The 26,493-nt window shown below is 50.0% G+C and overlaps 1 protein-coding gene across 1 annotated transcript in view; it reads right to left on the bottom strand.

Moving 5' to 3' along the window:
* The window catches only part of wdr27 (WD repeat domain 27), a 48,682-nt gene continuing 22,189 nt past the window's right edge, over positions 1-26,493 (bottom strand). The window contains exons 22-24 of the mRNA XM_066697126.1: positions 22,817-22,919; positions 16,999-17,097; positions 1-456 (exon numbers count right to left, since the gene is read on the bottom strand). Of these exons, the coding sequence (XP_066553223.1) occupies positions 409-456; positions 16,999-17,097; positions 22,817-22,919 (250 nt within the window). The 3' untranslated portion in view covers positions 1-408. The remainder of the gene's footprint in view (positions 457-16,998; positions 17,098-22,816; positions 22,920-26,493) is intronic.

Below are 26,493 nucleotides of genomic sequence, written 5' to 3'. Positions count from 1 at the left end.
TTCAACTCATATCATATTTTTAATTGACACTCAAATCAGTCAACAACACAAGGATGTCAAGGATTCCCGTTGGGTGCAGTGTGTCGATAGTCTTCCAACTGGACGAGAAGATCGGCCAGGATTGTCCACCTCTGTCCTTGACCCTACTACTCCATGTTAGGTGAAACCTCAGCACCCCATGACACACATTCACAACTACTGTACCTTCAAAGTTCTTCATGCTTCACCCAAATTAAACCGTCTCCCCAGTCTATTACTGTAATCAGCTGGACGGATAGCGGCTCCTGGTTGTGGAGTCCGACGCTCCTTCCGTACCGCGTCTCTCCCCGGTGACACGAGAGGAGCCGCGGTGCCGTCTGGATCTGTGGGTGCCCGTCCAGCGACCCTCCCGTCCGATCCGGCGCCGGCTCAGGGACGGAACAGCTGTAGCCCGCCATCCAGGGAGGCGGTCAGGAGCTGCGGGACAAGACAGAGTCGGTGTTCAGGCAGAGAGAGACGCACACGGACAAACACTGCGAAGAGGCGAAGACGAGCGATGAAGGCAAGAAACGTGAAACACATGTGCAGTCGTATCTTTGCTCCCTCGGTGCATCACAACATCCTGTCAGCACCACGCCCTGTCGAAGGAAAGTCAACACAAGCCACACAGCTGGACAAACACTTGTCAGTGTTGTTTTGTTTTGAGGTTACCAGGGAGAGATCCATTTTCAGCGTTGGTGGCACTGTGTGTTTGTCCCACTGGGTCTTGTCCACCCTTCACTCTCTCGCACGCCGATCTGTGGGCCATGACTTCCTACAGCTCGTTGGTTAAATACGCAAATCCCAAGAGCTGGGAGATGGGTTTGGTTACAATACTTCTGACAAACATCTCAGCTCTGAGAAGATGACTTCGCTGCAAAGCAATGCAGTCAGCTGGGGGTGAACGCTGAAACTGTAATGAGGTTTTGGGTGAGCTCATGAAGGACCGGCATCCAGCTCTGCTTAATCAGCGATACAGACCGCGGTGCAGGAATCGCCGGGACACCTCACTCCCCTGGGACACCTCACCTGCATCCGTCACCACAACAGCTGCTGTGGATTTATCCGCTCGATGCGTTTTCTGGAACGTCCTGTGAAGAAACCGTCCCACAACCCTGAGCTGATACAGGCGGTACACACAAACACATGGAAGTGTTTGGTCTAGAGGTAAAGAGTCAACTCTAAACTGTGGGATTCAGAGGCAGCCCAGCTGTTTCAGTCCCTAGAGAAGCACATCCTGGCCGCGATAGAGGTCAGAGGTCACAGAGGAGGCTCCTGCTCAGACCCGTGGTTCTCCGAACCCCCAGCAGCGCGTGCCGTGCCGTCACTTGAATGGAGACTATTATGTTTCCATCCCCTGCATCCCATTCCCCGTGCCCACCGCTTTTAATATCCTCAGGCATTCCTGGCCTGGCCTTTGGCTCCTGAAACAGCTCCTCCAATCGGTTCACGGGTTCAAGGTGCTTCAAAACCGATAAAAGCAGATGTTCGGGGGTAATCCTACCCAGCTGCAACGACAAAGGCTGCTCTGTTGCGGACCTCCGGGGTCTGACGCTGCGGCCCGTCGTGCCCTTGGAGTTGAGCAGCGCTTTAACGAGTCCTGACTAATTCTGCAGAGCACCAGCCAGAGCAGGAACTCTGTTGTGTACCACGCTCTCCACGCGACTCTCGGGGGGGCACCGGCGCGGCCGTAATCGATACGTTCAAACACAACAGAGTCCTTGGAAACGGCCAGATCCGTCTCGGGGCGCTGGCAGGAAACGGGGCTGCTCAGCCAGTGCGTTCCACCACAGCAGACGAGAGGGAAAGAGACAGAGAGGCGCGGAGGGAGAAAGCGGCTCATTAGTAGTAAAGGACACAGGTTTAACACCTGAATCCGGGCACTAGTGTGTTTGTCACAGCGCTGTTGTAACCTAGTGTTTGAGTCACAAGCACTGTTCCTCTGTTATCATCTCTATTTCTCTACAGATTAGGAAGCTGTTTGAACTGATGGTGATTAGTTTTTAATTTCAGGAAACACATCCCATGTGTTCCCGTCCACACGCACGAGCACAGCCCCTCCGTCCAAAGCCAGCATCCGCGCACTTGGACCCGGTTCTCGTCTCCCCCTGCGCTGAGGAACCGCACGCACTTTTTAATAGGGTACCGAACAATACATCAGGCTCGAGTCTGCTGTGCGCCTCTGGGGTTATGTAACATTACATGCTGAGGACGTGAATTATTACAGGAGTTACTGGCTGGACTGTGTTGTCGAAAAGAGCACAAATTAATACCATACAGCAGGAAGAGACGAAAAGCACACAACGAGGAAACTTTAGCCGCACAAACAGGTACAGTTTTCTACAAATGACCCGTTTCTGAGGGAGAGAGTGTGGCCCCCAAGAACAACTCACTGCGCCTGCCTCCCTTCCCAAAATCCCCGGCCCCTCTGTGAGCTCAACGTTTTCTGAAACCTATGAAAACCCACATAAAACCCAGTCGTCTCTAATCAAGTAAAAATAGGAATGCAGCACGCACACGCACACGGCAGGCAGCTCACAGTTTTCCACTCGGATCACACCGTTAAAACCAAGGGGGATTCAATGACAAGGATTAATTGGGAACTGACACTTTTTTTCTCTCCGCACTAGAGAAAGCCAAAATGAAAGGAGCTTTTCAGACTGTTACACGGATGCCAATTGGATCGGGAGGAGATACCTTCACCATGAAGCATTTTCTCCATCAACAGGCTTTTACCAGCGCCGTCGACTCCAGACACGCGTCCTGTCCTCAAGATGTGCCGGATTACAGACTTCAGTGCGAGGCTGACGGAGAAGAAAGCTGTCATTGTGAAAAACGAGGAGCATAAAGCCAGCGGAGGAGACATGAATCCGATCTGCCTCATTAAGATCATGGCAGAGTCATCCTGTCTAAAAACGGCAGCGAGCTGGGGCCGTTTCAGGCTCTCTACACCCACGGCCTGCAGGAGGCGCATGTGGCCCCGTTGGCCCCTCCACACCGCCAGCTGCGTTAACCACTGAAACTCAACACTCAAGACCGAGGCCTGTAAAAACACCGTCTGAAAGCAGGTGGTGATCGCGGCTCTGTGTCCCAGGAGGTGAAGACAGAGGGGTGGGAGGGTTGTCGTTCACAGACAGAGGAAACCACCCCCGTCGGTGAGGCCTGTCCTGACCTTCGATCCAGCAGCTCGAGCTCGATTGCCTTGGTACTGATTTACGAATCAGCTTAGGAGATGCAACTGAAAAATTAAGTGTATTTCTACGAGCTTGAGGGGATTCTTATATTGCGTTTAGCACTGGGGCGAATGTCTACAAAGGATGAGAGGAACGAGTCGGTTTCCTGTGAACAGAACTGGTTTCCTGTTCACTCGAGCCTTGCACTCCATCTAAAGACACTTTACACCTCCAGGAAACGGACCTTCTTGCCTTTCCAGCACAGGACTGGTCTAAAAGATCCTTCTGAACACATTTGGTCAGCACAGTATGAACGGAAGGGATCGCAGTTGATCATAATCATAATTCTACTGCGCGAAGACCTCAGGACAGCAGCGCTACACTATGCTGTCTGGGGCAGCGATCTGCAGTACAGCGAGGCTCAGGACCCACCTGCTCTGGGAAACCTGTGTCTGGGTCAAAGTCACGCAGAGTTCATAATGTAGGGCAATACAAGGGCCATGCAGCTGACACGGGCAGGGCTGCTTTCTAAAGGGTTTGGAAAAATTGATGAGTCTGGTTTGTGCCAAAATTGGGGAAAAAAGAAACGAGAACGAGAGAGAACAATGGCCTTTGTGAGGAACTGCATTGCCAGTCACACTTGGTATGACTATCTCTGTAGTGGGATGGGAGAATGACGGGGCTGAGAGGGAATGGTCATCGGGAATGGGGGGGATTCAAGCAGAGCCGTCCGAGGCACAGAAATGCACCCTGGCCCCATTTTCCACTAATTTCTCTTTGATTTGTTTAGTTTAACGTGACGTCCATGTATCTGATTCCAACGTAGCCGTGAAGTAAAACAGAATCGCTGCAACTCCGATACAGTGTTATCATCAGTTACTCAGCATTGTGCCATTTAATTTTAAACCACTATCTGTGTTTCTCTCACATCTGCTTTGGGAAGCGCTTGGAGGCCGGCAGGATGTTTTCCCATCACAAGACAGCTCTTAAATAGGCGGAATTAGAGCGGCCTAACCCAGGTGGTTAGCTCTGAAATGCCTTAAAAAAGGGCTGATGTGAACGTCATGACCTCAGGTTTGGCAGTGTTTTCAAAGCCTCCCTCCAAAAGCACGCTCCCGAGTCACATTGTTCTGGAAAGCAGAGACTGAGCCTTTGATACCAATCGAGAACGGAGGGATATGCAGAGCTGGGGAAGAAATTAAAAAGCTACCGCAGGAAGCGTTACACAGAGCTGACGCACTGAACTGCTGCGCTGAACTCGCTACGGGCCCCTTTGCTGCGCTGCCTCATCAGACGCACATCTTTCACACCTCGACCAGGCTAGGACTCAAACACAGCGAGGCAGGGGTTGTGTGCTGGGCTGCAGGTTTGAAGTCTGATGGTGGCGGGGTTTTTTATCCAAGGCCAGGGAAAGCGTCTGGTTCCTCCTGCTGATTTAAAGCTCACAGAACCTCACCGGACCCGGTTCTGACTGCGTTTTACAGACCAGTTCTTCTCTGCCTCGACAGGCTGACTGTTTGTTGTGTTGTTTAAGAGAAAAGATCAGAAGAAAAAGACTTGTGCTCAACAAATACTTTTGGTTTCAAAATGACCAACATGCAGTACATTGAACACTTCAGATACATGATTCTCAGTATGATTTAGTCACGATTTCCATCTGATTAGAGATGCCTGATTAAACTCCAGCAGCTGATGTAATGCTGTAATAGTCTGTATATCTGGATACTTCATTTAATCTGCTGTACCAACCACAGACGCACAATTCATCTTGAAGAACGAGAAATGCCATCGGAAACGAATTCAAACCAACCAACAGGGCTTTCATTGTTCCACGATCCCACACAATCCCATAATCATCTTTTTCATATTTACACTGTGATTGATTGCCAAGCGTGAGAAGCGAAAACAATAAAGACTTGAAGCCAAATTTGAGATCAACGCTGATTAAATATAATCTGAAGCAGCTTCCCTCTGGGCCGAGGCAAATACTCCACACATTAGTAATATTAAGATATAAAATCATCACATCCCTGGAAGGCCATGTTACACAGAATTATTTGAAGCAAGTGCCAGGTCCTACCAAGTGCGTTTGACCCCGGGTTGACCTCCGAGGGACTGAAACCCTACCAGTGGATCTAAAACTCAGACTGTATCGGTGAACGAACTGGTCTCGATGACAGCAGCCCTGCTTTCTGTGCTCAAGAGCCTCATCCGACTGAGATTCAGCTGCAGGGATCTGTGCTTCAGATCCATGGCTCTGATATTGAATTCAGTGCTAAAAATAACCCCCAAAACCCTGACCTAGCGTTAGAAAGAGGAGAGGCCTGAACAATGGCAGCTCTTTATTTCTCTTTGATTAAAATCTGTAACAATGAAACACAGAGTTTGGGTTAGGAAGGCCAAGGAGGATCACAGATCAGATGTAATGCGTCTATCTCACAGTTACCCCCACAGCGGTGCGAGAGCAGATCGCTGCGGATATGACTTTCCCAGATGCTCAGAGAACTACTGTCTAGACGCTCCTGGTCCCAAATTAAAAACACTCACAATCAGCACACTTTTGCCGCATAAATGGCTCTAGGGCCGACGTCCAGGCGGCCCGTTCACAGAGACCGGTCCCTCTCGTTGTTCCAAAAGACAATTCGAAATACGATAGAAATACAAAGCAGGGGCTGTAACTTGTACTGGTAACAATGAGAATATTGACTGTTGGTGAATTTCATTTCAGAGCAGGGTCTTAGTTTGGTTTGTATTTCAGTCCAGAGCTCGAACACTCGTTCAGCAGTGATCGTCTCCTCTTTAGATGCGGCTGTAATTACTTTGAGTTTCTTAATTAAGTTCATTTTCTCCTCCAAGGTGCTAGGGTCTGAACCCAGAGCTGCTTTGATCCAATACTGTCAGGCATCATTTTAACACGTTGATATGCGATTCTCAGGCGGCACAAATAAATAATTTTTTAATGGATAGCTCCCTGCTTCTTTGCAGGACGTTCCACAATGTTTCGTAAGACTTGGCAGCTGTTTCTGCGCAGTGTGCCAGCTGAGACTTCCACTTGAACCAAAACCTATATCTCCGACATCTGTTTTCCACATATCTGTTGTTTCTTTTATTTTTTCCCTTCTTTTTTCTTCAGTCTGAAAAGCGCAGCACAGCTCTAATGTCCACTGCACTTGGGGGGGGGGAGGCATCGGACACTACCTGAGCTCACGGTCCAGCGCTGCTCGGAGGGTCCCTCATTGCCTTCGCTGCAAGACCCTGTCCAGCTGCCCAGTCGCTTCACCTCTGCCCTCTCCAGCTCAGTCTTCTCTCTGCCCTGGAGCTGACGCCGTGCCCTCCACGCGGCACACAGTCTGCTGGGAATCTCCCCAGTCACATCAAGGGCTGGCATATGAGCGCAAACGACGCGCCAAAACCCTCACCGGCAACCTGGGCGGGAGGGGAGCCCGGTGCTTCCCCTGCCTGAGAGACCGGAGCACTGCTGATGTGACCGAGCCCATGGTCCCAGTCAAGGGCCTTTGGGAGCCTCTGCCCCGGCCAGCTCAGTTTCACAGCACACAATGCCAGAGTGGGTTTAAGTGTCCAGCCCCACTGTCGATGAGGCACTTGTAAATGAAGGTGAGCAGATGAGCTGAAATATCCATCCATACATAAAGCCAGGTTCTGTCTGGCAGGGACGGGTGGCCGTGAGGTTCTCCCTGGCGTGGCGCTGCTGGATTTCCCAGATCTGACTGGCAAAGAGGAGCCGCTCAGAGTTGTAGAGCAGCCTAACGTCAAGGTCAATGTGTCCCTTGAAAGAGTTTCTTCCCTTGAAGGATCGGCACACAAACCCACAGCCAGGGAGCTGAAATTATTCTGTATTCATCTGAATGAGAAGAAGCCGCTGTGTCCATCACTTTTCAGAAAAAAACTGTAGCTCAAGAACATCCAGAAGGTCCTCCTCCACATCAGGGGAGCAGCAAGGAAGGCTTGAGTGATGAAGTGCGTCCTGTGCTAGACAGCTCGAGCGGCCACAGGGGCCGAAAATCACTTTAAAGCCTTTCCAGTCTCAGCAACAGGGAGCTGAAAATATGTGTACAGAGCCGGGGGAGGGGGGTGCAGTGACCCTGGAGTTTCCAAATCCTGTCGGTCCAGAGAGAACGAGGCTCCGTTTCCAGATTATATTTTATTATTGTTTTTGCACACGGGACAAATATATTCTCCGGCTGCAGAGGCTTTTGGACACCAGCATGTTTTGTTTAGGAATTTCTTTGCGGTAGACGAGGCACTCGGTCCGATCCGGGGCAGGAGACCGAGGCCCGGTGCTGCTGGGGAGCCTCCTGATGACTTTTCAAGAGAGGGAATGTGTCTTCAAGCCTCAGCGCTGTGCTTTGGCTGCACAAGTGGAACTTTTCCTCAGCGCAGACCATCAACAAGTGTCTGCATGGGGGTCTCAGGCCAGAATCCACTTTGGGTCAGAAAACGACAACCTTCTCAACAGGCTGTTCAACCTACAGGGGGTCAGTAGTATCATGACTGTGCACAGAGACTGCTTCACCCCAAGACAGACCTCTTAGCTGAGTCCCAGTGGCTCGTCGTCCACATTGAGGACATTTGTGGAACTCCCCGACGCGGGAGGCTTATACTGTTTAACAGAGGGGTTACGTCACCTGTAACGAGCTCATCTACACAATCAGCCCCATTACATTGTTCACTTGTGAGATTTCAGAAGGTGACGCAATAAACACACAGGTTAGTGGAAAAGCGGGACAAGATGCTCCAGAGACAACTTGTGCAGCGAGCCGTTCATTTAAACCCCCTTCTAAGTCACCTGCAGCGTCGCACCTTAAAAGTGCATGTTCAGAACCCTGTGATGAATGCTCCTCTCACATTTCTGAAATACTTCTGCTGCACTTCATCCAAGCAGAAACACGGTGAGCTTCAGCCGTCTGAGAAGGGTAATTCCACAGGAGGCACACGATGTTCTCAATAAAAACACAAAAAAACAGTAGCTTTGATAATCTAATCTGGTACAGGTGCAATCTTCCTTTAAAAGCTGTCAGAAACGCACGAGCGCAGTTTCAACATTAGTCAGGCCTTTGATGCCGAGCCAGGTTTTATAATATAGGGCTGACCCTACCTTTCATGTGGTGCGGCGCTGCCAGCTACGATCCCGAGCGCTTGGTACCTGCAGATCTGCGCTGCCGTCGGGCACGAGAGCAAGCCCCCCCAGCAGAGTCCAGCTACACTGAGCAAAGAACGCACCCCTACTGTCCCGGGGCAAAGACCGCTCTCCTACAGTCCCCGTGGCAAAGACCGCTCTCCTACTTTCCCGAAAGAAAGACCGCTCTCCTACTGTCCCCGTGGCAAAGACCGCTCTCCTACTGTCCCGGGGCAAAGACCGCTCTCTTACTGCCCCGGGGCAAAGACCGCTCTCCTACTTTCCCGGGGGAAAGACCGCACCCCTACTGTCCCGGGGCAAAGCCAATCGAAGGTCAGTCATGTCCTGCACTCACAGAGAGGAGACGAATTTGGAACAATGCCACCGTGTTGACCTCCAGTGTGTTGCAGCCGTTCACTCCCTGAATTAGTAACTCTGTGTTTACATATAAATAAATAAACACAAAATTCTCACGTTGGTGTAGAATCGCTTCGTAAAGTTTCCATTTCATGTTGTTGCAGACCAAGGGCACTCAAGGGACCAAGGGGCTCTGTGCTTAGACTCAGCTGGTCCCACTGGAACCCAGAGCATGTCGACGCCACACCTCACCCTGCACTGCGCTGCCTGTGCTGTAACACCACGGGCCGGCCAGTGCTTTGTTCGCAGCGCCTGCACAGCTTGATTTACAGCCAGGGGACCTCACTGGACCCGACACGGTCACAGAGCTGCACCAGAGGAAACTGCTGATTCTGAGCCCTTCATTTGCCTCACAGCGCACACACTGAACAAACAGAGCAGGACACACGCCTCCCCGCCCAAGGAATTCCTCATGAGGTCTTGGAAAGAAAATAATGTGAGACGCTGGCCGGCAGGACTCCCACAATGCTCCGGTATGCTGCTGTTCTTCACCGCTGAGACAGTTAGCTAGTGGGAAAGAAAGCTCAAGTGTCTGACCACCCCCCCCCCCAAAGAAAAGAAAGTAGAAGTCAAGTCTTATTTGTGGCCAAGATTCTGTTGTTACTGTTTCCAAACCCACAGCCTTTGTCCTAAATGCCTCACAGATTGCTGATGGTGCTCGAATGATCATGAGACAACTGAACTTGGGAGGAACCAGAAATGTTCATGTGAAACAACGATTGAGCTCTGCTGCAGAATTGTCTTTGTAAATATCACCCCTTATTTCATTTAATGGCAAAAAAAATCTGTGACAACCCTCACCGAACGCACACACACCTAGAGAGGAATCCACTGAGGATCTGTGAGTCTGTGCGTTTAACTGCCGTTGTGCCTTTCCTAAGCAGTTGATCTTGGGGGCAGGAGCTGAAGTGCGCAGAGCTGCAGCCAGGTCAGCGACCCCCCTACGCAGAGCTGTCTGCCACACCCTCGGCTTATTAACAGCAAATGGACAATATGTGCGACTGCTCTGCATTTTGGCTGGATTTCGGCTGTCTGACTGGAGAAAAAACGCAGATGTCTATGGCTGCAGGCAAGACGCTCAATCATAGAGCTTGAAATTGAATCCTTGTGACCCAATTTCTGCAGAAAAATCGGTGGCACTGCTTTAGAACAATGATCACAAAGCAAGAGAGCGAGCGAGACTGGCGCAGCCCCCCTGAACCAGCTCCAGCAGCCCTCAGGAATAAACTATAAACTAGACGTGTTTAATGTCTGTGTTCGGCTATTGCCAGGGCCATGACTCGGCCACTCCACTGCGCGCTCTGCCCCTCAACAGCTGTGTGGGTCAACGTGCTGATTGAGGGTCTAATTTCACTGTTATGTTTTCTTCAGACATGCTGGCCTCAACTCAGGTTCACATTCCGCGCCCTTCTGATCCCTCACACCCTGCAGTCGGACACTGAGCACCGGGACAGACTCCTGCTCCGGCAGAGAAAGGGTTAACCCCCCATCCTGTCTGCTCTCGGAAGCCCTTCCTCACAGCGGACGGGGGGGTGACCACACACCGCACTGTTCCGGGAAGAGCTCAAAGCCAAATGACTTCACAAACCCATCCGGTTCTGGGCCAGATCCGCAATCCTGCGCGCTGCGCATGCCAGAGCCATCATCTGGATGAGTCCAGCCTGCTCCGCGTAGCATGCAGCCATTAGCGCAGTAGCCCTTGGGGGGGAACAAGGAGCCATCATTCTCTGTTGTTCTGGTCACCGACAGGGGCGGACTGGGACCCAAAAATGGCCCTGGAATTTTCAACCAATTATGGTTGCAGACGAAGTGCGTTCCGGGGGGGGGGGGTCAGGGGGGTTGCTGACGATGTGCGTTCCGGGGGGGAGGTCTGCTGGCTGACTTATGAATCGACTGGCCCACATAACTAAAAATTGGACCGGCCCTTCTGGCATTTGCCAGAATTGCCCGATGGTCAGTCCGCCTATGGCGCCAGGCTATCAACGACATGGCCCCAGATCAAAGGGCTCCCTGACCCCCGGCTGTCAGAGGCCAGTTATCATGCACACACTGTCTGGAGGCCTGCAGGATCTCACTGCGGTGGAGGACATTCCTCACAGCACCTCCGCACGGACGCTGTCCGCCTCTAAAGAGGTTTCTGACAGAGCACAGCGTTCCCTGCCGACCACGCAGCGCTCTCCCTGTGTGAGCCCATAATCCCACAAGTCCAGCATGGGGTTTGAAAGTGTAACACAGTACATAACACTCAATAACCTCCAATAACACCATGACTATGTCTGGACTGCAGGGCCCAGACTGGAGACGTCAAGGTTTGGACACTGCTTGTGAGCCATCTTTGCTAGACATCTCCACTCTTCACTAGAATAAACAACACGACGGATTCTCAAATGCTTGAGGTCTGAACTCATGTTTTGCTGGCGACACACAGAGCCGAGAGCAGCATGGATCAGTCACAGTCTGGAGGAGAAGGTGGACGTGTCCTGCATTTACACAGTGGACCTAAAGTAGAACCTCCTTAAAAAAGCAGGTCTCTTGCTTAAGACAAGAAAGAAAAGAAACGCGCTGAAGGAAAAGTCTCTCCCCAGTTGTTCTTCGTTTCAGCGAGGAGGAGCTGTGCCAGCCTCCACATCGCAGCCCACGACTTGAATAAACACGTCTCACAGCTGGGAACGCCAGCCCCTGCGATTGTCCCCGAGGTGGTGAGGAAATGGCGGACATGTGGCACTGGCAGAGAAACCCGTAACACCACCCGCCTGCCGTCAGCCTCCTGTCCCTCGCCGCGGGTCTCTAATGCACTACACTAATCGCCTAGACACAGAGGACTGTGTTTGTTTTGGGAGTGGGGGGCTTATTTGCTTGTTTGTCGTTTTCTTCTGTGCTGCAGTGGTGGATTAGAAAGCAGTGACCAAAGCCTGCTGGTATTTGTGTGTCAGGACAAGCTGGCACAGGAAAAAATAACTGCAAATCAGAAACACATGCTTTTTAAAATACTGATTAAATGATAACGACTTGCACTGAAATAATTCTAGTTTCCGAGGAGCCAAGAAAGATGTCATCACTCAAGTATTTCAGTGTTTTTTGTTTGTTCTGTTGTTATTTATGACACACAAAGTGATGGCTTTAGCAGGCGGGGATATCTTCCATTACCTGTTGTGCAAACATTAACTCAACTCAACTCAAATAGTTTATGCTTTGATGTATACTTAAAAAAAAAAGTAGTAACTGGATTTTAATGTGTATTTTGAATTGCTCATAGTGCATTGGCAAAAGCACAAAGCATACAAACACACAGCTGCCTTATTGTGTGCAAGTAAAAGGACGCAGAAGTCCTCAGCGCTGTCTCACATTCGACTCTTCAGTTTCAAGAGGTTCTTTGTTTAATCGCATTACCTTAAGAGCGTAAATCAGATCAATGTTTCAGCTCCTAATCACTGCTTAAAATGCCCATCTTTTTGCCCATTGAGGGTCATTGGAGAGACAGCGAGAGCGAGAGCGAGAGAGAGAGAGAGAGAGAGAGAAACTGGGAATGAGGAGCCGTGGAGCAAACAGACAGTTTTAATTTGGTTCCATTTTAGCTCCTGGCATAAATTACATCTGTCTAACAAAAAGCAGTTCAGACAACATTTACTGGTTCCTAATATCACTTACACAACGTGCAAATAAGTCACTTCCAGTTACCAGTCCGTGATGTGTCTGCAGAGAGGAACTATGAAAGAGAAAATATAAATTCTTTCAGACTTAGGCAACTGGAATAAAATGAGTTTCAGGTTTTTTCCTAATAAAAGGTCGAAAAGCTGGCTCTAACTACAAACCAAGGAATGGCACCGGCGGGCGAACAGGGTGCGGGAAAGACTGGGGTTCTGGATCGGCTTTTCACAGGAACAAACACGCTCCTTTTGATCCGAGACTCGCTGGTTGTGTGTTACACACACGCAAATCCCTCTCTCCTCCTCCGAAGACACGGACCCTGCGCGCTCTCAGAAGCCGCTTGTGGTCGGCCCGTGTCGGCAGGCGAAGCTCACACATTCAGATATTCTCTTTCAAACAAACATCTGAGTCCGTCATCTGCTAGCGACCACACGAGCGCAGACGGGCCAAACGCTCTCCGGTTCCTAATTATTCCGATGTCAGACATTCACCATCAGCGGGCTACATGTACGGTGCTAACCCCAGACCAATGAATCTCATTTTCTTGACACAGTTTCCACACCCTCAGCATTATATCGGCTTGCTTTAAATCGTCCCTGTCTAAATTAAACCCCTTATGCTCAGATGGGTCTTTCATGTTCTCCAAACCGCGGCCCCGTGAAACGCTGTCGCAGCTTGTGGTGAATTCCACGAATCCCCCTCATCGCAATCTATGAATCTGCAAACCGTTTCCAAAGTCTCAGAGACTCATTAGCGGGATACGGTTTCAACCAGCACCGGGCTGTTGACAAGCACATCACTGCTGAATTATTTTGTTTGCTTTTGAGAGCGGTGAGGAATGTGCGGCGGATAATCTCTTTGGCAGAGATGTGAGTTACGGCGAGAGGGTCCTGGCACCCGTCTGCTGCGCGATCCACAAGCTCGTCTGCCTCGGCCTTTGAGGGAGAAGACATCGATTTTCCATCTGGACTCTCGCAGCCTGGGAGCGGCGGTTGTGCACCCAGGTATTTTAATGCCATTAAAAGGTTGGATAATGGCAAGCGTTTTAATATCCGCACAACAGCACGAGTACCGTCCTGCTACTGCTCAACAGCCAATGGAATTGCGGTGTTGTTCAATGTCTCCTCCAGCCCAGAACCAGAGACCTGGATCAAACTGTCTGAGCCGCTATATGAAGCGCCCAACGTCCCCGTGTCCCAACATCCACAGACGGCACACGAGGAATGAGGAGACATTAAGAAGCTCATACTTCACAAAATACATATTTTTCAGTCATATTCATTCGTTGATAATCCATGTCTAGTAAATCCCATGTGCAAAAGTTTCTTTACCAAATTTTGGAAAACATGTTTTGGATTTCATTTAATTCTTTTGCTTTTTTATGGAAAGTGGTCCTGAAACAGATGGCCTGAAGAACAACATCTGAGATCTATCTTGCGACTCAGAGGAGCGTGCAGCTGGAGAGCAGCCACCCAGGCACACAAGGACCAGAAGGAGACATTGGTGGTTTCTTCAGTGTCTTGAACCTTCATTATTATTTATTTTTCCTCTTTTTAAAAGCTTTTCCGGCCCGTCCAGAGGCATTCAGAAACCCATAATTAGACCCCTGCAATTTAAACTAAACCACACATGTGATTTTAAGGGAACGATGCTGATGCAATAAAACGAGAAGGATCCGTGCTCCCCTATTGCCCGACATTTCTGTCGGATCCACACAGTGAGCGGATGGCCGTCTCATCTTCAGTGTCATGATCTTAAAGCATGTAAATGTCACAAGAGACGAGATTAAAATGTCTGTCTGGCTCCTGAACTTTCCAACTCTAACGATCCAGTTCCTCTGAAGTTCTGCCAACATGGACGCATGACAACCCAAACAGGTAAAGCCCAATAAAGAGCCAGACGAGGCTGCGCACCTGGCAGCATCTGCGCGCATCAGAAACCCTAAACTAGGTGCCTCCCCTTCGCGGCGCGGCTCTACCGGTACCCCAGCGCTGCTCTGCCCCACACGCACATCGCAGAGCCGACCCCTGGCTGACCTCGGCGCTGCTCCGGTGGAAATCCCCTGGTGCTTCTGCTCTTCTGGGAGCACAGACTGGCAGTCCTTCAGCCTCCAGTCTGGGAAGGCTCAGCTTGTGACGACGTTAAATAAATTCCTAAAGTTATGAAGCAGATTGGCTTCAAAGGTATTACAGTGAGATCCCCAGGGGATTAACTGCAGCCGTGGACCAAGAAAAAAACATCCCAGTGCTATTCATATCTGTTTAGAAACGGGACGTTCTCTTCCTCTGTACTGCTGCCAAACATCCTCGACTTTCCAAGCGTTCTGGTATGAAATGTAATCAGAAAATATGGAATGATGAATAATATTGCTTTATACACACTTAAAATCATAATAATAACAGTAATAGCAATAACAGCAATAAATAATAATGGCAGACAATCACTTATGATTTTCCAAACCATAAAAATATCAGGATTCCTTTTGCAGCCATTTTGTTGTTCCACTGAAGAGAGACTTTCCTAGCAGGTTCAATATACTCTCACTGCAGTAAAACATGGCTTTTGGACTCAATGTGATGCTGGATCAACTGTGTCTGGGGTTCAGTGTCTGAGCTGAAAGCCATGTGTCTTTCCAAGCGATGCATGGATACAAGCTGGTCTCCCAGACTCTGGCAAAGACACAGGACTGGAGTTTAAAGTGAGGAAGCTGAGAATCCGGAACTCCTCGCTGGCTTCAGGACGAATTGTGCAACAGGGATCATTGCACATTTAGTTTTAGGATCACTGGAACCTGAAATGCACGTCCTCAGAGTCAGAGTCTCTGTGGACAAGGACAGCGATGGCATTCGGACGAGAGGTTACAGCTGTGCGTCCCGGCTGCAAGAGTCCAAGATCGTAGTTTTACTGAACACACGACCCCCAGCAAAGCCTGTGTCCTATCAGCTCAGGTATCACAACCTGCAGTGAACATCAGCCTACGGGCGCCATCGCCTCCCTGCGCTGTGCACCCAAGGGGCTGCAGTTCTGTGTACTCTGCTCCCAGCTGTGTTCAGGGGTCTGTCCCCTCCCGATTTAAGCCCCCAATTGTCTACGTTGTTTGGTTGAGCCTTGCCCTGCTGACCCAACGCACCCGACGCAGAGGAGAGTTATGGGAGCCAAAGGAACCTGCACTTCGGCCGCCCCGTGTTGAACTTTGCTCAGTGTCAGGGCCCTTCTGCCAGGACAGACAGACATCAATCTGGGACGATTCTGCTCTGATTTCAACAGGATTGAGTGGTAAAAACACCACAGTGATCTGGACAGTGTTGACTAATTTATCTGCCATCTTACTAAAGCAACTTCCTTTTATTCAAGCATCTTGCCTCAAAGGACAAAATGTGGCGAGCGGGAATGAAAAGGAAGGCAGACAGGCAGACACTCCTGACTGGGGCTTGCCTGGACCAGTGCGGTCAGTTAACGAGCGCAGCTGGACTCTCAGCCCGTCCTCCACACTCCCTGCATTGCATCAGCACTCAGAGGCACCGAGCCTTTCCACAGCGGGCGAGTCGACAGCCAGAAACATCTTGAACTCCAACAGATCCTTCCCTGCACAAACAGATTGAACAGCCTTGTCTTTGAACAGACAAGTCCCCAGGTGCCGTGTCTTGGCCCGGCCTTGACGAGCCGGAGATGTGCCGGCAGGCCGTGGGGTTGGCACGCCGCCAGCCCGCCCGTCTCTCTGCATTGTCTGGCTCTCGGAGTGCGCTGCTTGGCTCGGAGTGCGTTTGAGACCTAGAGCCTCTATGTCAGACTGAGAAATCCCCGGTTTAGTTTCAGAAGCTCCCTCCGTTGGTGACGATGTACGTCACACACGGTGCTCTGAGCAGGAAGGCGCTGGGGGTCTCTGGGACGGGACAGCACTGCAGCTCAGACCCGCGAACGCAGCACATTACAGTCCACAGTCCACAGTCCACTGGAAGCGGCTCGGGTTGATGTCAGGTTACTGGGCCCACTGGGCTGAGGACGGATGGAAAGTAAGAGGAGACGCATAACTCGTAATAAAGAACAACAATGCCTACAGCTGTGGGGCATCATTGCCAATAGCTAATCGTCTCTCCTTACAGGAACAGGGCATGAACGCGGAGATCTCTCTTTGCTCATATTGATCTTGGACAGCATGCTATAACTCAATATAGGAACATAAATAATGTCTGATGGATTATGCAGGAATCGGGGGTGTGCGGTTGCCAGCGGGGGAGGGGAGGGGAGGCATGGAGTGCTGAGTGAGAGTGAAAACGGCTCGTGCTGCGGCCTGGAGGACTTACTCTGCAGTTGGACCTGTGTTTAAAATCCCAGAGAGGGTCTCCCGTTGAACGACTTTAACAACTGAACCTGGGAGTGATCTGGGGCAAACACACGACACCTCATCCCTCTTCAAACAGGCGAGGAGGAGCAGACTACAAACACGGCCAGATAGACACACACATTATCATCACATTTCTTAGGAGACGCCCTTATCCAATTGTTACAATATGTCACTGCTGCCTCGTGTTTACAGTAAACCATCCAGACTTCTGCTGTCACAGGTGTGTGCGCTGCAGCGGGTGAGAGGCGCGGAGGTCTCACCTGCGGAGTGGCGGGGTTGAAGGCCACGTTGAGGATGGTGCTTGAATGTCTCGCCAGCTTGTGGACATAGCTGCTGCTGCGGATATCGAAGATGTAGGCCTGGAAGAGGAACACGGGTTCAAAAGACACGCCTTTTAACTCTAACTTTGACCTTAGATATTGTTTTCTAGGCTGAATCAGCGTTTAACAATATATGATACACATATAGGATACACATATACACATATACACGAACACGGGTTCTTAGTGATTGTTACTCTTGTAATATAACTGAACTAAATGAAAACCAGCTTAAAACTGTTTCAGGTGAAGGGTGTCAATAATGCACGCTGCTCCTATGGCCCCAGACCCTTAAAGTGTGATCAGCAGGCATCCCGCAGTTCAATGAAGTAATTAACAACTCGGGGTGAAACAACCCGACGCAGGCCTCCAAGAGCAGACTGGAGCAGCTCTCATGTTCAGGACACTCCACACACAACAAATCCACCTGCGCACTGTGGAAATTACTCAGCATGACTGTTCCTTGCTGTCAGCGAAAAGTCTACCTGAGGGGGGAACCTACAGAGTTTTCCCCACAGCAGTGGAAGCTGCAGAGACAGGATCTGAGGACGAGGAAAAACAGTCACTATTTACATTTTTTTAATTTCCCTTCATATAAAGCACAGGGCAAAAATGTATCTCAGTGCATTTCCATTGGATTGGCTGCTGCTGAAGTGATGACGCTCGACTCTGGATCAGTCACCTGTATTACTAAAACACTCAAATAAACAACATGACAGAGTGCTGCTCTACGCTGAGAATATGTCATTTCCCACCTGATATTCAAATAAAAGGGGTAGAGAGCAAGGTAACGGGCTGGGCCATCTGCTATGGACGCAGACAAAAACAGATGTTGGATTGTTTGTTACCAGACTATGCACTTTTGGAATCCTACACATGTTTTTTATTTAGCGTTTTGACATTACAGAAAATCAGACAGCGAGGAGCGCAAACGATGCCATGAAATACGCAGCGACGCGGAGAGCCACCGGCATGTCGCCTCGGACACACTGTCGAGTACGCAATGGTGAGAAGGAAGGACGGCCAGACGGGGCGTGAAATAACGAGCCGATAAGGGGACCAATTAAGCGATCGGGAGCAATCAGAGGACGCCTGGATTCCGTCCGCTTCATTTTGAGAGCGTTCCCACAGCTAGTGTTCATTATGACACACCCTGCCCTGGGGCTCAGCCAGGGGACCCCAGGAACCGCAATTATCAGCATGGGAAAGTCACACACGGACTGCACACATCTGGGGAGACTGCACTCCCTGTGTCACACACACACAGACTATCATTTTTACTCCATACAACTCCGCCTCTGGCCCTGTGAAAATGGAGTTTGGACCGGTCCTGCTAATCCTGCTAACAATTAGGAAACAAGACTGAGGATCCTGCCAGCTGCGTGCGCGCGCACACACACACACACACACGTCTGGGGATGTCAGCAGCACTGCGCTGGACAGGACCAGACATGGACAGGAACCGCACGGCTCACGACACGGCACTGATACTGTGAAGATTACGGTCACTTCTCTCTTGCGGTGTCTGATGGCCAAGACCTTTCACCTCCATATCACGACTAATGGCAGCGTGTTGGTTAGAAACACAAACACAGTGATCCATGTCCTTGGGACCGGCCCAGGCGCTGGGCGGTTCTGCGGTGGAGGGCCATGAGCGCCGAGCCCGGCCTGCAGGCTGAGCGCTAATGGCACAGGCCGTGAGATGTGCCCCAGTCCCCTGACGTTGCCCCGTGAGCATCTGAGCAGCAGCTGGGCGGACAGGCCGGGGCGCACACTCCAGATCCCAATCACATCATCTCAGTCCAGCTGGGCCGCCCCCGTAGCCTTTATATTTAGGCTGGAATGTGTTTTGCGTTTTGTTTTTCTTTCCACGATACAAACAAAAGCCAGACAACTTCAGTTTCCTGCTAGAAAAAGCAACTTCAGCCTCGTACGGCTGGTCTGCATTACCGGAGCGGAGACGACGGGCATGAACCCACCAGAACCTGCTCTCCATCGTTAACCAGTCCCAAAACAACCCACGAGTCAAGCAATCGATCATTCACACAACCAAGCTGCAGGAGGGAATCTGTGCTGTGTATGTGGGATTGTCTGATCCTGCACAGGAGCTCAAGCAAATTTCACACAGTGAGCTTCAAAAGATACCCCCCGTCACCCCAATATCTGAGCTCCACCGTAACACCCTGAGCCACAGTTTCCAGTTCTCCCTGTTCTCAATTACTCTCATCGACGCTAAGAACATCCATCAGTCTACATGCATTTGGTAGGGAGGGAAAATAAAAAAGTTCAGATTCCTACTGTAGTACAAATGTTGAATATTATTTATTCTTTTCTGCGTGGAAATTGTGTAATGAGCGCATTAAGACGAGTACAAATGCTCTTGGCCAGACCAACTCTCATGACGGCAACAAATAACGGAGGAGTAGCACACCACCATACGCCACGGCGATTCCAAGAATCTGCCCCCCCAGGGATGCCTCAGCCTTTGTTGTTTGGCGATTCACACAATTAATAAAAGCCATCAATATATTATTCCACTTCTCCGAGAAAAAGAAGCCCCATGTAGGTAGCAAGGGAGCCGGATGCTGGAACGGAGCGATCTGCAGTCCTTGGGTTTCTTACAAGCCGATGTCAGACGCACTGGAGAAGTCATCAGTGTAGTGCATGTGCATCGATCCATCTTGAACGTGCCGGAAAAAGAGGAGGGTGATGAAGTTCATAACGTTGAAATAAAGCCTGTGAGAAAAATCTGTTTTTTTGTCTAGTCAAAGGGAATTTAAGACTAATAAGTGAAGCTCATTCTATCTGTGGGGAAAGACACCTTCAGTTTCAATATCAAGACACCCAGGATGTCACACAAACCATACTGTGATACACCTTGGACTCTCCAACCACTCTGTAACAGGGTAAAGACATGACTTGCCCATGCACGCACCTATGAGAACAGTGCGATTAAGTCATTTAAAAGCAATTGGTGCTACAAGATGCATTCATATACATTTCAAAAACAAAGGAACAAAAAACAACGTGCAGAAGCGCAGTTTTTCCAAGGGCTGGAACGTGGTTTATTCCAAGCGCTGTCTTCACATGGAGGCTGCCAACAAAAACTAACCTTGGTAGTAAACCGTTCTTGGCAGAGGCTCGTGAAAGAGAATTATTCAGTTCAAATGGAAATTTGCAAAAGAGCAGGGGCATTAGCAGGGGGACTGTGGTTCATTTACCTGGGCCCCGGACACCCTCTCCGTCTGCACCGAGACGCAAAGCCCAGGAGAGAACAAACAAGTCTGCACCAGGATTAAGATGTGTGTTTAGTCCAAATGGCATCTGGCACAAAGTATTTGGCAGTGGGACTTGCCTACATTTAACTGAGTTATATTACCCTCATATATCATCCAGGACTCAGTAGAATATGCTTCAGGACTGAGATTAATTTGCAATTGTCCTGCCAGGGAAGATTTACACGTCTCTCAGCTATTTGGTTCACGATTTCTCTCCTGTCTTCAGCCCCGCACTTCTGCCGAGAACCTCAGGAACATCCACCTGAACACACTGCGCTCTCCCATGCTCATCCCTGCTGAGAATGGCCCGTCGAGTGAAGCCACCTCTGGTATCACAACAACAATACCGAACAATAACTCACACTTCAAATGAAGGGCCTGTGCGTCTCTATGCATTAAAAACCTTCTCCCGCACAGAACAAAGCACAGAGGGTCCCGAAACAGTGCGGTGCTGGGACCCAGTTCCTGCCCCAGTGTCTCATGGGAAACACCAGCACTTTAAACCGCTCAGGTGTGGGGAGGGGGCTTCTCCACATGAGTACCACAGCCAGGCAAACATGCCAGGAACACGGCCCAACTCCTGACCTTCACATGGGTCAGCACAGTTCCTGGCTCACAGAACAGAGGTGTCCACAAGTCGGGGGTGTGCATTAGAAGCTCTTGATTGTTTCTGATGGAGGCTTTGCAGTCTAACAGCTCAATGGTTTCAGTTGTTTAGCTGTGTGTTTATATTGGTGGATACTATGTGGCGAACACCCTGTGGACACGGCTTGAACTGCACTGAAGAGCTCAGCCGACACACACAGCACAACCTGAAGCTGCGGTTGCTTTCAATGAGTCCCTGAATGAACATAATAGCTATAAGATACCCCTTGCATCTGATGTGTAAAGCAGAGCATGGCAGCCACTGAGGAGTTAGGAGAGATTAACCTCTCAGATCAAACACGAACAGGGTGGAACGGCACAACACCCTCCCTCCGCTGCACTGCCAGGCCAAACCTTGCAGAAACCACACATGAACACTGAGTCACAGACCAGTGTCATCTGTTCCCCAGAGCCCTCATGCCCTCTGTGTAACGACCTGCTTCACAGTGCCACCCACACAGCACCCACCCGGGTGTGTTCATGGCACAGACGCCTGGTGGTTTGGGTCTAAACGCTCCAGGGCTAGAAATTCCTGAAGCTGCAGGCACCGACTGCAACGCCCCTCCCAATGTGCTGGAGGGAATGACAGCAGGACTGTCGTGTAGGTTTGTGGCTCGGAAACAAAACCCAACTCGTCAGCTGATTTATTGGGACATTCATCTGAAACCCGTCTCCATTTCACAGGACAGGACGGTTACAGGAGGCCCTCTTGGGTGATGCATACAATGAAAGACAAGGAAGCCATCTACCAGAACAAACACAGTATTTTTCTTTGCACAACGAGGGTGGGGGGGTTGCTGGTGCTCTGTAATGGCCTGCCAGACTCACTGGGGGGAGAGCCGGCACTGTGGAGGAGGCGGTGCGCGGGGGGGGGGGGATTTGGCAGCCCAGAAGCGGCTGAAGGACACCGGCGCCCGTCCAGACTGCAAGAGAGGCCGACTGTCAGTCCCAGCCGCACGGAGCTGCAGAGAGAAGGGATTCCTGCACACAAGTGTCCAGATCAGCGCCTCCTCCGACATCTCAGAGCAGGCAGCTGGGGGGAGTTGTGTAATTAACAAACCCCCGTGAGGGTTCACAGACAAATGCACTACTTAAAAGGAGAACCCTGAAAATGTTGGACCCTGTGTTCATCTTGTGACACCGTGTGGGGCTGGACACACATTTATTACACACTGCATGGGTGATCAAACCACCAGACCTACAAAACCAAAAAAAACGCTGCCTGCTCTTGATCCTAACTAAACAAACACACAGGCCCCACTCTACACAAGTCCTTAATAAACACAAACACACTCAACAACCTGTTTAAGTCTGGATCCTGTGGACAGTTCTGGGCTCCACACTTCAAGAAAGATATCGCTGCTCTAGAGGCAGTTCAGAGGAGAGCAACCAGACTTATTCCAGGTCTGAAGGGAATGTCCTACTGAGAGACTGAGGACCTGAACCTTTTCACCCTGGAACAGAGGAGACTACGTGGGGACTTGATCCAAGTCTTCAAAATAATGAAGGGCATCGACCACATCAAACCAGAGGAGCTTTTCCAGATCAGCAGGGACACACGCACCCGGTGACACAAATGGAAATTGGGCTTCAAGGCATTCAAGACAGAAAACAGGAGACACTTCTTCACACAGAGAGGCGTCACAATCTGAACAAACTCCCCAGCGATGTGGCTGAAGAGACAATATGGGAACATTCAAAAACAGACTGGATAGGATCCTTGATCACTCAGTTATTAATGGACACCAAACGAGCACGATGGGGCGAATGGCCTCCTCTCGATTGGACACTTTCTTATGTTCTTAATTGACACGGTGGAGAGGACAAACACTCACACAGTTGTCTTCTGATCCGGAGGCGATGTACCGTCCGCAGGGGGAGAAGGCAGCGGTGCAGGGGTGGCAGCGGTTCAGGTGACCCTCGTATCTCCTCGCACACCTGCAGGGACACAGACACACACACAGGTAAATCTGTATTTCTGCTTCCTCCTCCAGCTTTATTGCTTCACTGTGGCCTCCTGTGATGGGCCTCCCTGTGCAGGACCCTGAGCCCCGTGGAGCTGGAGCAGAAGAGCTCAGAAGGGGAATCTCAGGACAGTCCTAGCTAGTCCCGCACTGTTCAGACCCAGGTGAGACGAGGAGCCGCTACCCTGCCCATGCAGAATTACAGGCCCTATTCCCGGGTCTCTCCGAGTAGACATTCCTCGTGTTCCCTGCTAATGCAGCAACGCTTCCCTGCGTTGCTATCAGTACACGTCTCCGCCCTGCGTACCCGGCTGATTCATGACTCTGGGAGAACGGCAACAAAGTCCAATATACTGGAATGAGGTCATTTTTCTGGCAGCACGGGACGTTTCAGAATGAAAACACAGAGTTGATCCAAAGCAATTTATGCCTCGCAGAACTGTTTAATATCAGCTCGTAATTTATTCCAGCGAAGCTCAATGTTTTCTTTCTTGTTGTTGATCTGCACAGCTCTGTACTCCTGCGCTGAACGCTGTCCTGCTTCCCAAGTGATCCCAGCAAGGACCGAACCGAAGCCCTAATTTAATCACAACTTCACTTTACTGCACAAAACGTGACCAAACCCAGACAGCTTGGGTTCGGCAGTGAAGTGTTGTTGATTCTGTCATGTTAATTCTGCACCACAATGCCAAACGGACCGACGTGGGCAGGCCTGTTGCATTCACTATGCCAGGACACTTTATGACTGTTTATATACAGATTCAACACTCTTATCAAAACATTTCCAGAAGAAATTAAATGCTTATAAAGTTTAATAGCATATCTGAGCTTTTTCAAAGACATAACACATAGAATACATCAGAAGAAAAAAGCTCTTAAGCAGAAGAGTTCATCTTTAGTGCTACAGGAGGTGTTGAAACCGAGACAGCATTGCAGGAGAGACTCCTTCACTCAGCGGGCCATTGTGGGGGTGGAAAAGACATTAGTGAGAATGTCTGTCTGGAGGAAAGCAAAGTTCACCACTCCTCGGGTCGTCCTGTGACCGAATGTGGTCCCACAAAGTGAAGTGCACGAGGGACTGGCGGAGTCGGGGACTGGGGCAGCGAGAGGGAACGGGCTCAGGGTGCAGCTATCCAATCCAACAGATCCGCATCACAAAGCGAAAAAAAACCTCTACCAACAGACAAACCCAAATACCGGAGTGACAGCCAGGTAAGAAACTCCACTACAGGACAGGAAGGTGGAGAGAAATTAGGTGCGAAACTCAGAGTTTAGCAGCTGGGTCATTCCTGAGCATTTAAGTAGCTCTTTACGGTGCTTCCAGTCCTTGTAAGGCTTTGGTAGCTTAAGATAACACATCTGGTATTAATTTACATATGAAATAAAATAAATAAATGCTTACAGCTAGTGAAGGAATATCAACGAGGAACACAGACCGCTGGGCAGTACAGCGTCCCTTTCAACGGGCTGTAATCCGTCACTCTGGGACACGGGGAGAAAGAGAAGAAGCTCCGGCCTGCCAGCTCAAATGAAGGAAACGGACGTGAACAGATTACAGTCCCTGACGCGGCTGTTAGACTCGTTTCTATCAGATGCTGAGAAGTTTAATTAGTTTACCATCCAGTTCCAGCAATGTTGTAATAATGGACCTGGGAAGGGAATGCAATGCTTAGAGGACGAGGGGGATAAATAATACAAACTAGCACTTGATAACAGATCTACTAAACAGATGTCAGCAATAACAGCCACTGGGGGTGTTGGGGATAAAAGCACAACACAATGCACACACTGTGCGCAGATCTTTGGACGTGAAAATGTACTCGTAATTCAGCTGGTTTTAATGTGACAGTAATCCTTCTAGCCTATAACACTTAGATCAGTTAGAGGAGACTTCTCTGCAGCCAGAAGGTGCCCCACAACTGCCACGGCACGGATCGCTAAACCAGTCAACTTGACTAAATGGAAGGTGATAGCAATAATAGCAATGAGCCCCTGCAGACAGACCCCTGTCCCAGGATGCCCACTTCCTGGTGCTCCATGGGGCCCCCAGACTCCCTAGGCTGCCAGTGTTGCTCATGTCCCACAATGGAGGCTATCCCACACAACAGCACATCTGGCCTTACAGTCATTGTAAAAGCCTCTTGTATAGAGGGGCAAACTCCCAGGGATTGGCTGCAGACTCAGTGAGGACAGGTCTCTACCAGGCTATGAGTTGACTTGCAAAAGCACCCTGCAATGCCTTCCACTTCAGAGCGCACTGGCACACTGCAGAAGAAAACACACTGTACACGACTACAGATCTCTGCAGCCCCCAAGCATTGATAGCCACAGAGTGAAGAACTTCCCCACTCACTACATTGAAATGTCAAAAAACCACAAATACTTACACAGTGACATGCAGCGCCATAAACACAGGGGAACCAAATAAATAACGGCCATTCCAGTGGCTTATTAGGCTTATAAAGGCATCTCTATATCGCTTGAGCTGCGAGAGAAAAAACGTTAGAATTCAGAAACTGAGACCCTGGGAGGAAATCTCTGAGTCTGGGATCCGAGCTCACCGTGCGTCTCCCCTGTGATGAGGTCTACCTTCACACTGCGGTCGCGAACTGGATCCAGTTTTAAATTGGTTCTGTTTAAAGGACTCGCTGGGAATATCAGCCCTTGTAGTTAACATATCTCAGGGTCTATAAACCAGGCATCGGCTCCTAATGAGGCCTAATTTAATTACAAGAATCACTTCCTGGGCTGAGTTTTACCAGCTCGTATTTCATCACCAACGTTAATGAACCACGACGATACAGCAGTAAATTTACCTGCCTAATAAACACGTCCAGACGGCCAACACTAACTTTTTGCTGCGATGCTGAAAACACCAGCTGAATGTGATGAATTAACGCCAGGCTCAGAATAACCTGCGCTCCCCTCACAGCTGAGCTCGTCCCTGTGAAAAGGTGCGGTGACACACGGGCGGGTCTGCTACTCATTAAAGTGAAGCATTACGTGCTCCAGGGATAGGGATACACTCGACGGATTCAGAAAAGCCCATATTTCCTGGGCAATTATTAAATCATTCAGGCAAAACAAACAGGTACTGAATACATTTACTGTGATTTGTATTTGTTTATTTTTGCAAAAACAAAATCTATCTACGTACAGAAACACACATGTCCATGCAAGCCCGCACACACCCCCGCACATGCACCCCCCCCAAACACGCACACGCACATGCACATGCACACGTGGTTGACATGACAGGACTCAGCTTAAAATGGGGTCATACAACAATTAATGAAAACTGAAAGGCAAATCGTCTGACATGCTCCATCTATACATTGGTTTTTGTCAACTTCCTCCAGAAATCTCCAGAGACACTGGGCAGGACAGGGGCCCACGTGAAGGACCAGCAACTGTCAGAGGGAAGACAACGGCAGCTGTGGCCCAACCTGGCCCTACTCAGAGAGGCCCTTTGCTGCAGTGTGGCCAAGCGGGGGTGCTTTAAGACACTTGCTCCTCACATGACATGTACTCACTCCCGAGATCAAGTC

This window comes from Amia ocellicauda, chromosome 23 (genome assembly GCF_036373705.1).
Source record: "Amia ocellicauda isolate fAmiCal2 chromosome 23, fAmiCal2.hap1, whole genome shotgun sequence".
In the NCBI taxonomy this organism is placed as follows: Eukaryota; Metazoa; Chordata; class Actinopteri; order Amiiformes; family Amiidae; genus Amia; species Amia ocellicauda.
This window is presented reverse-complemented; position numbering and strand designations above follow the sequence as displayed.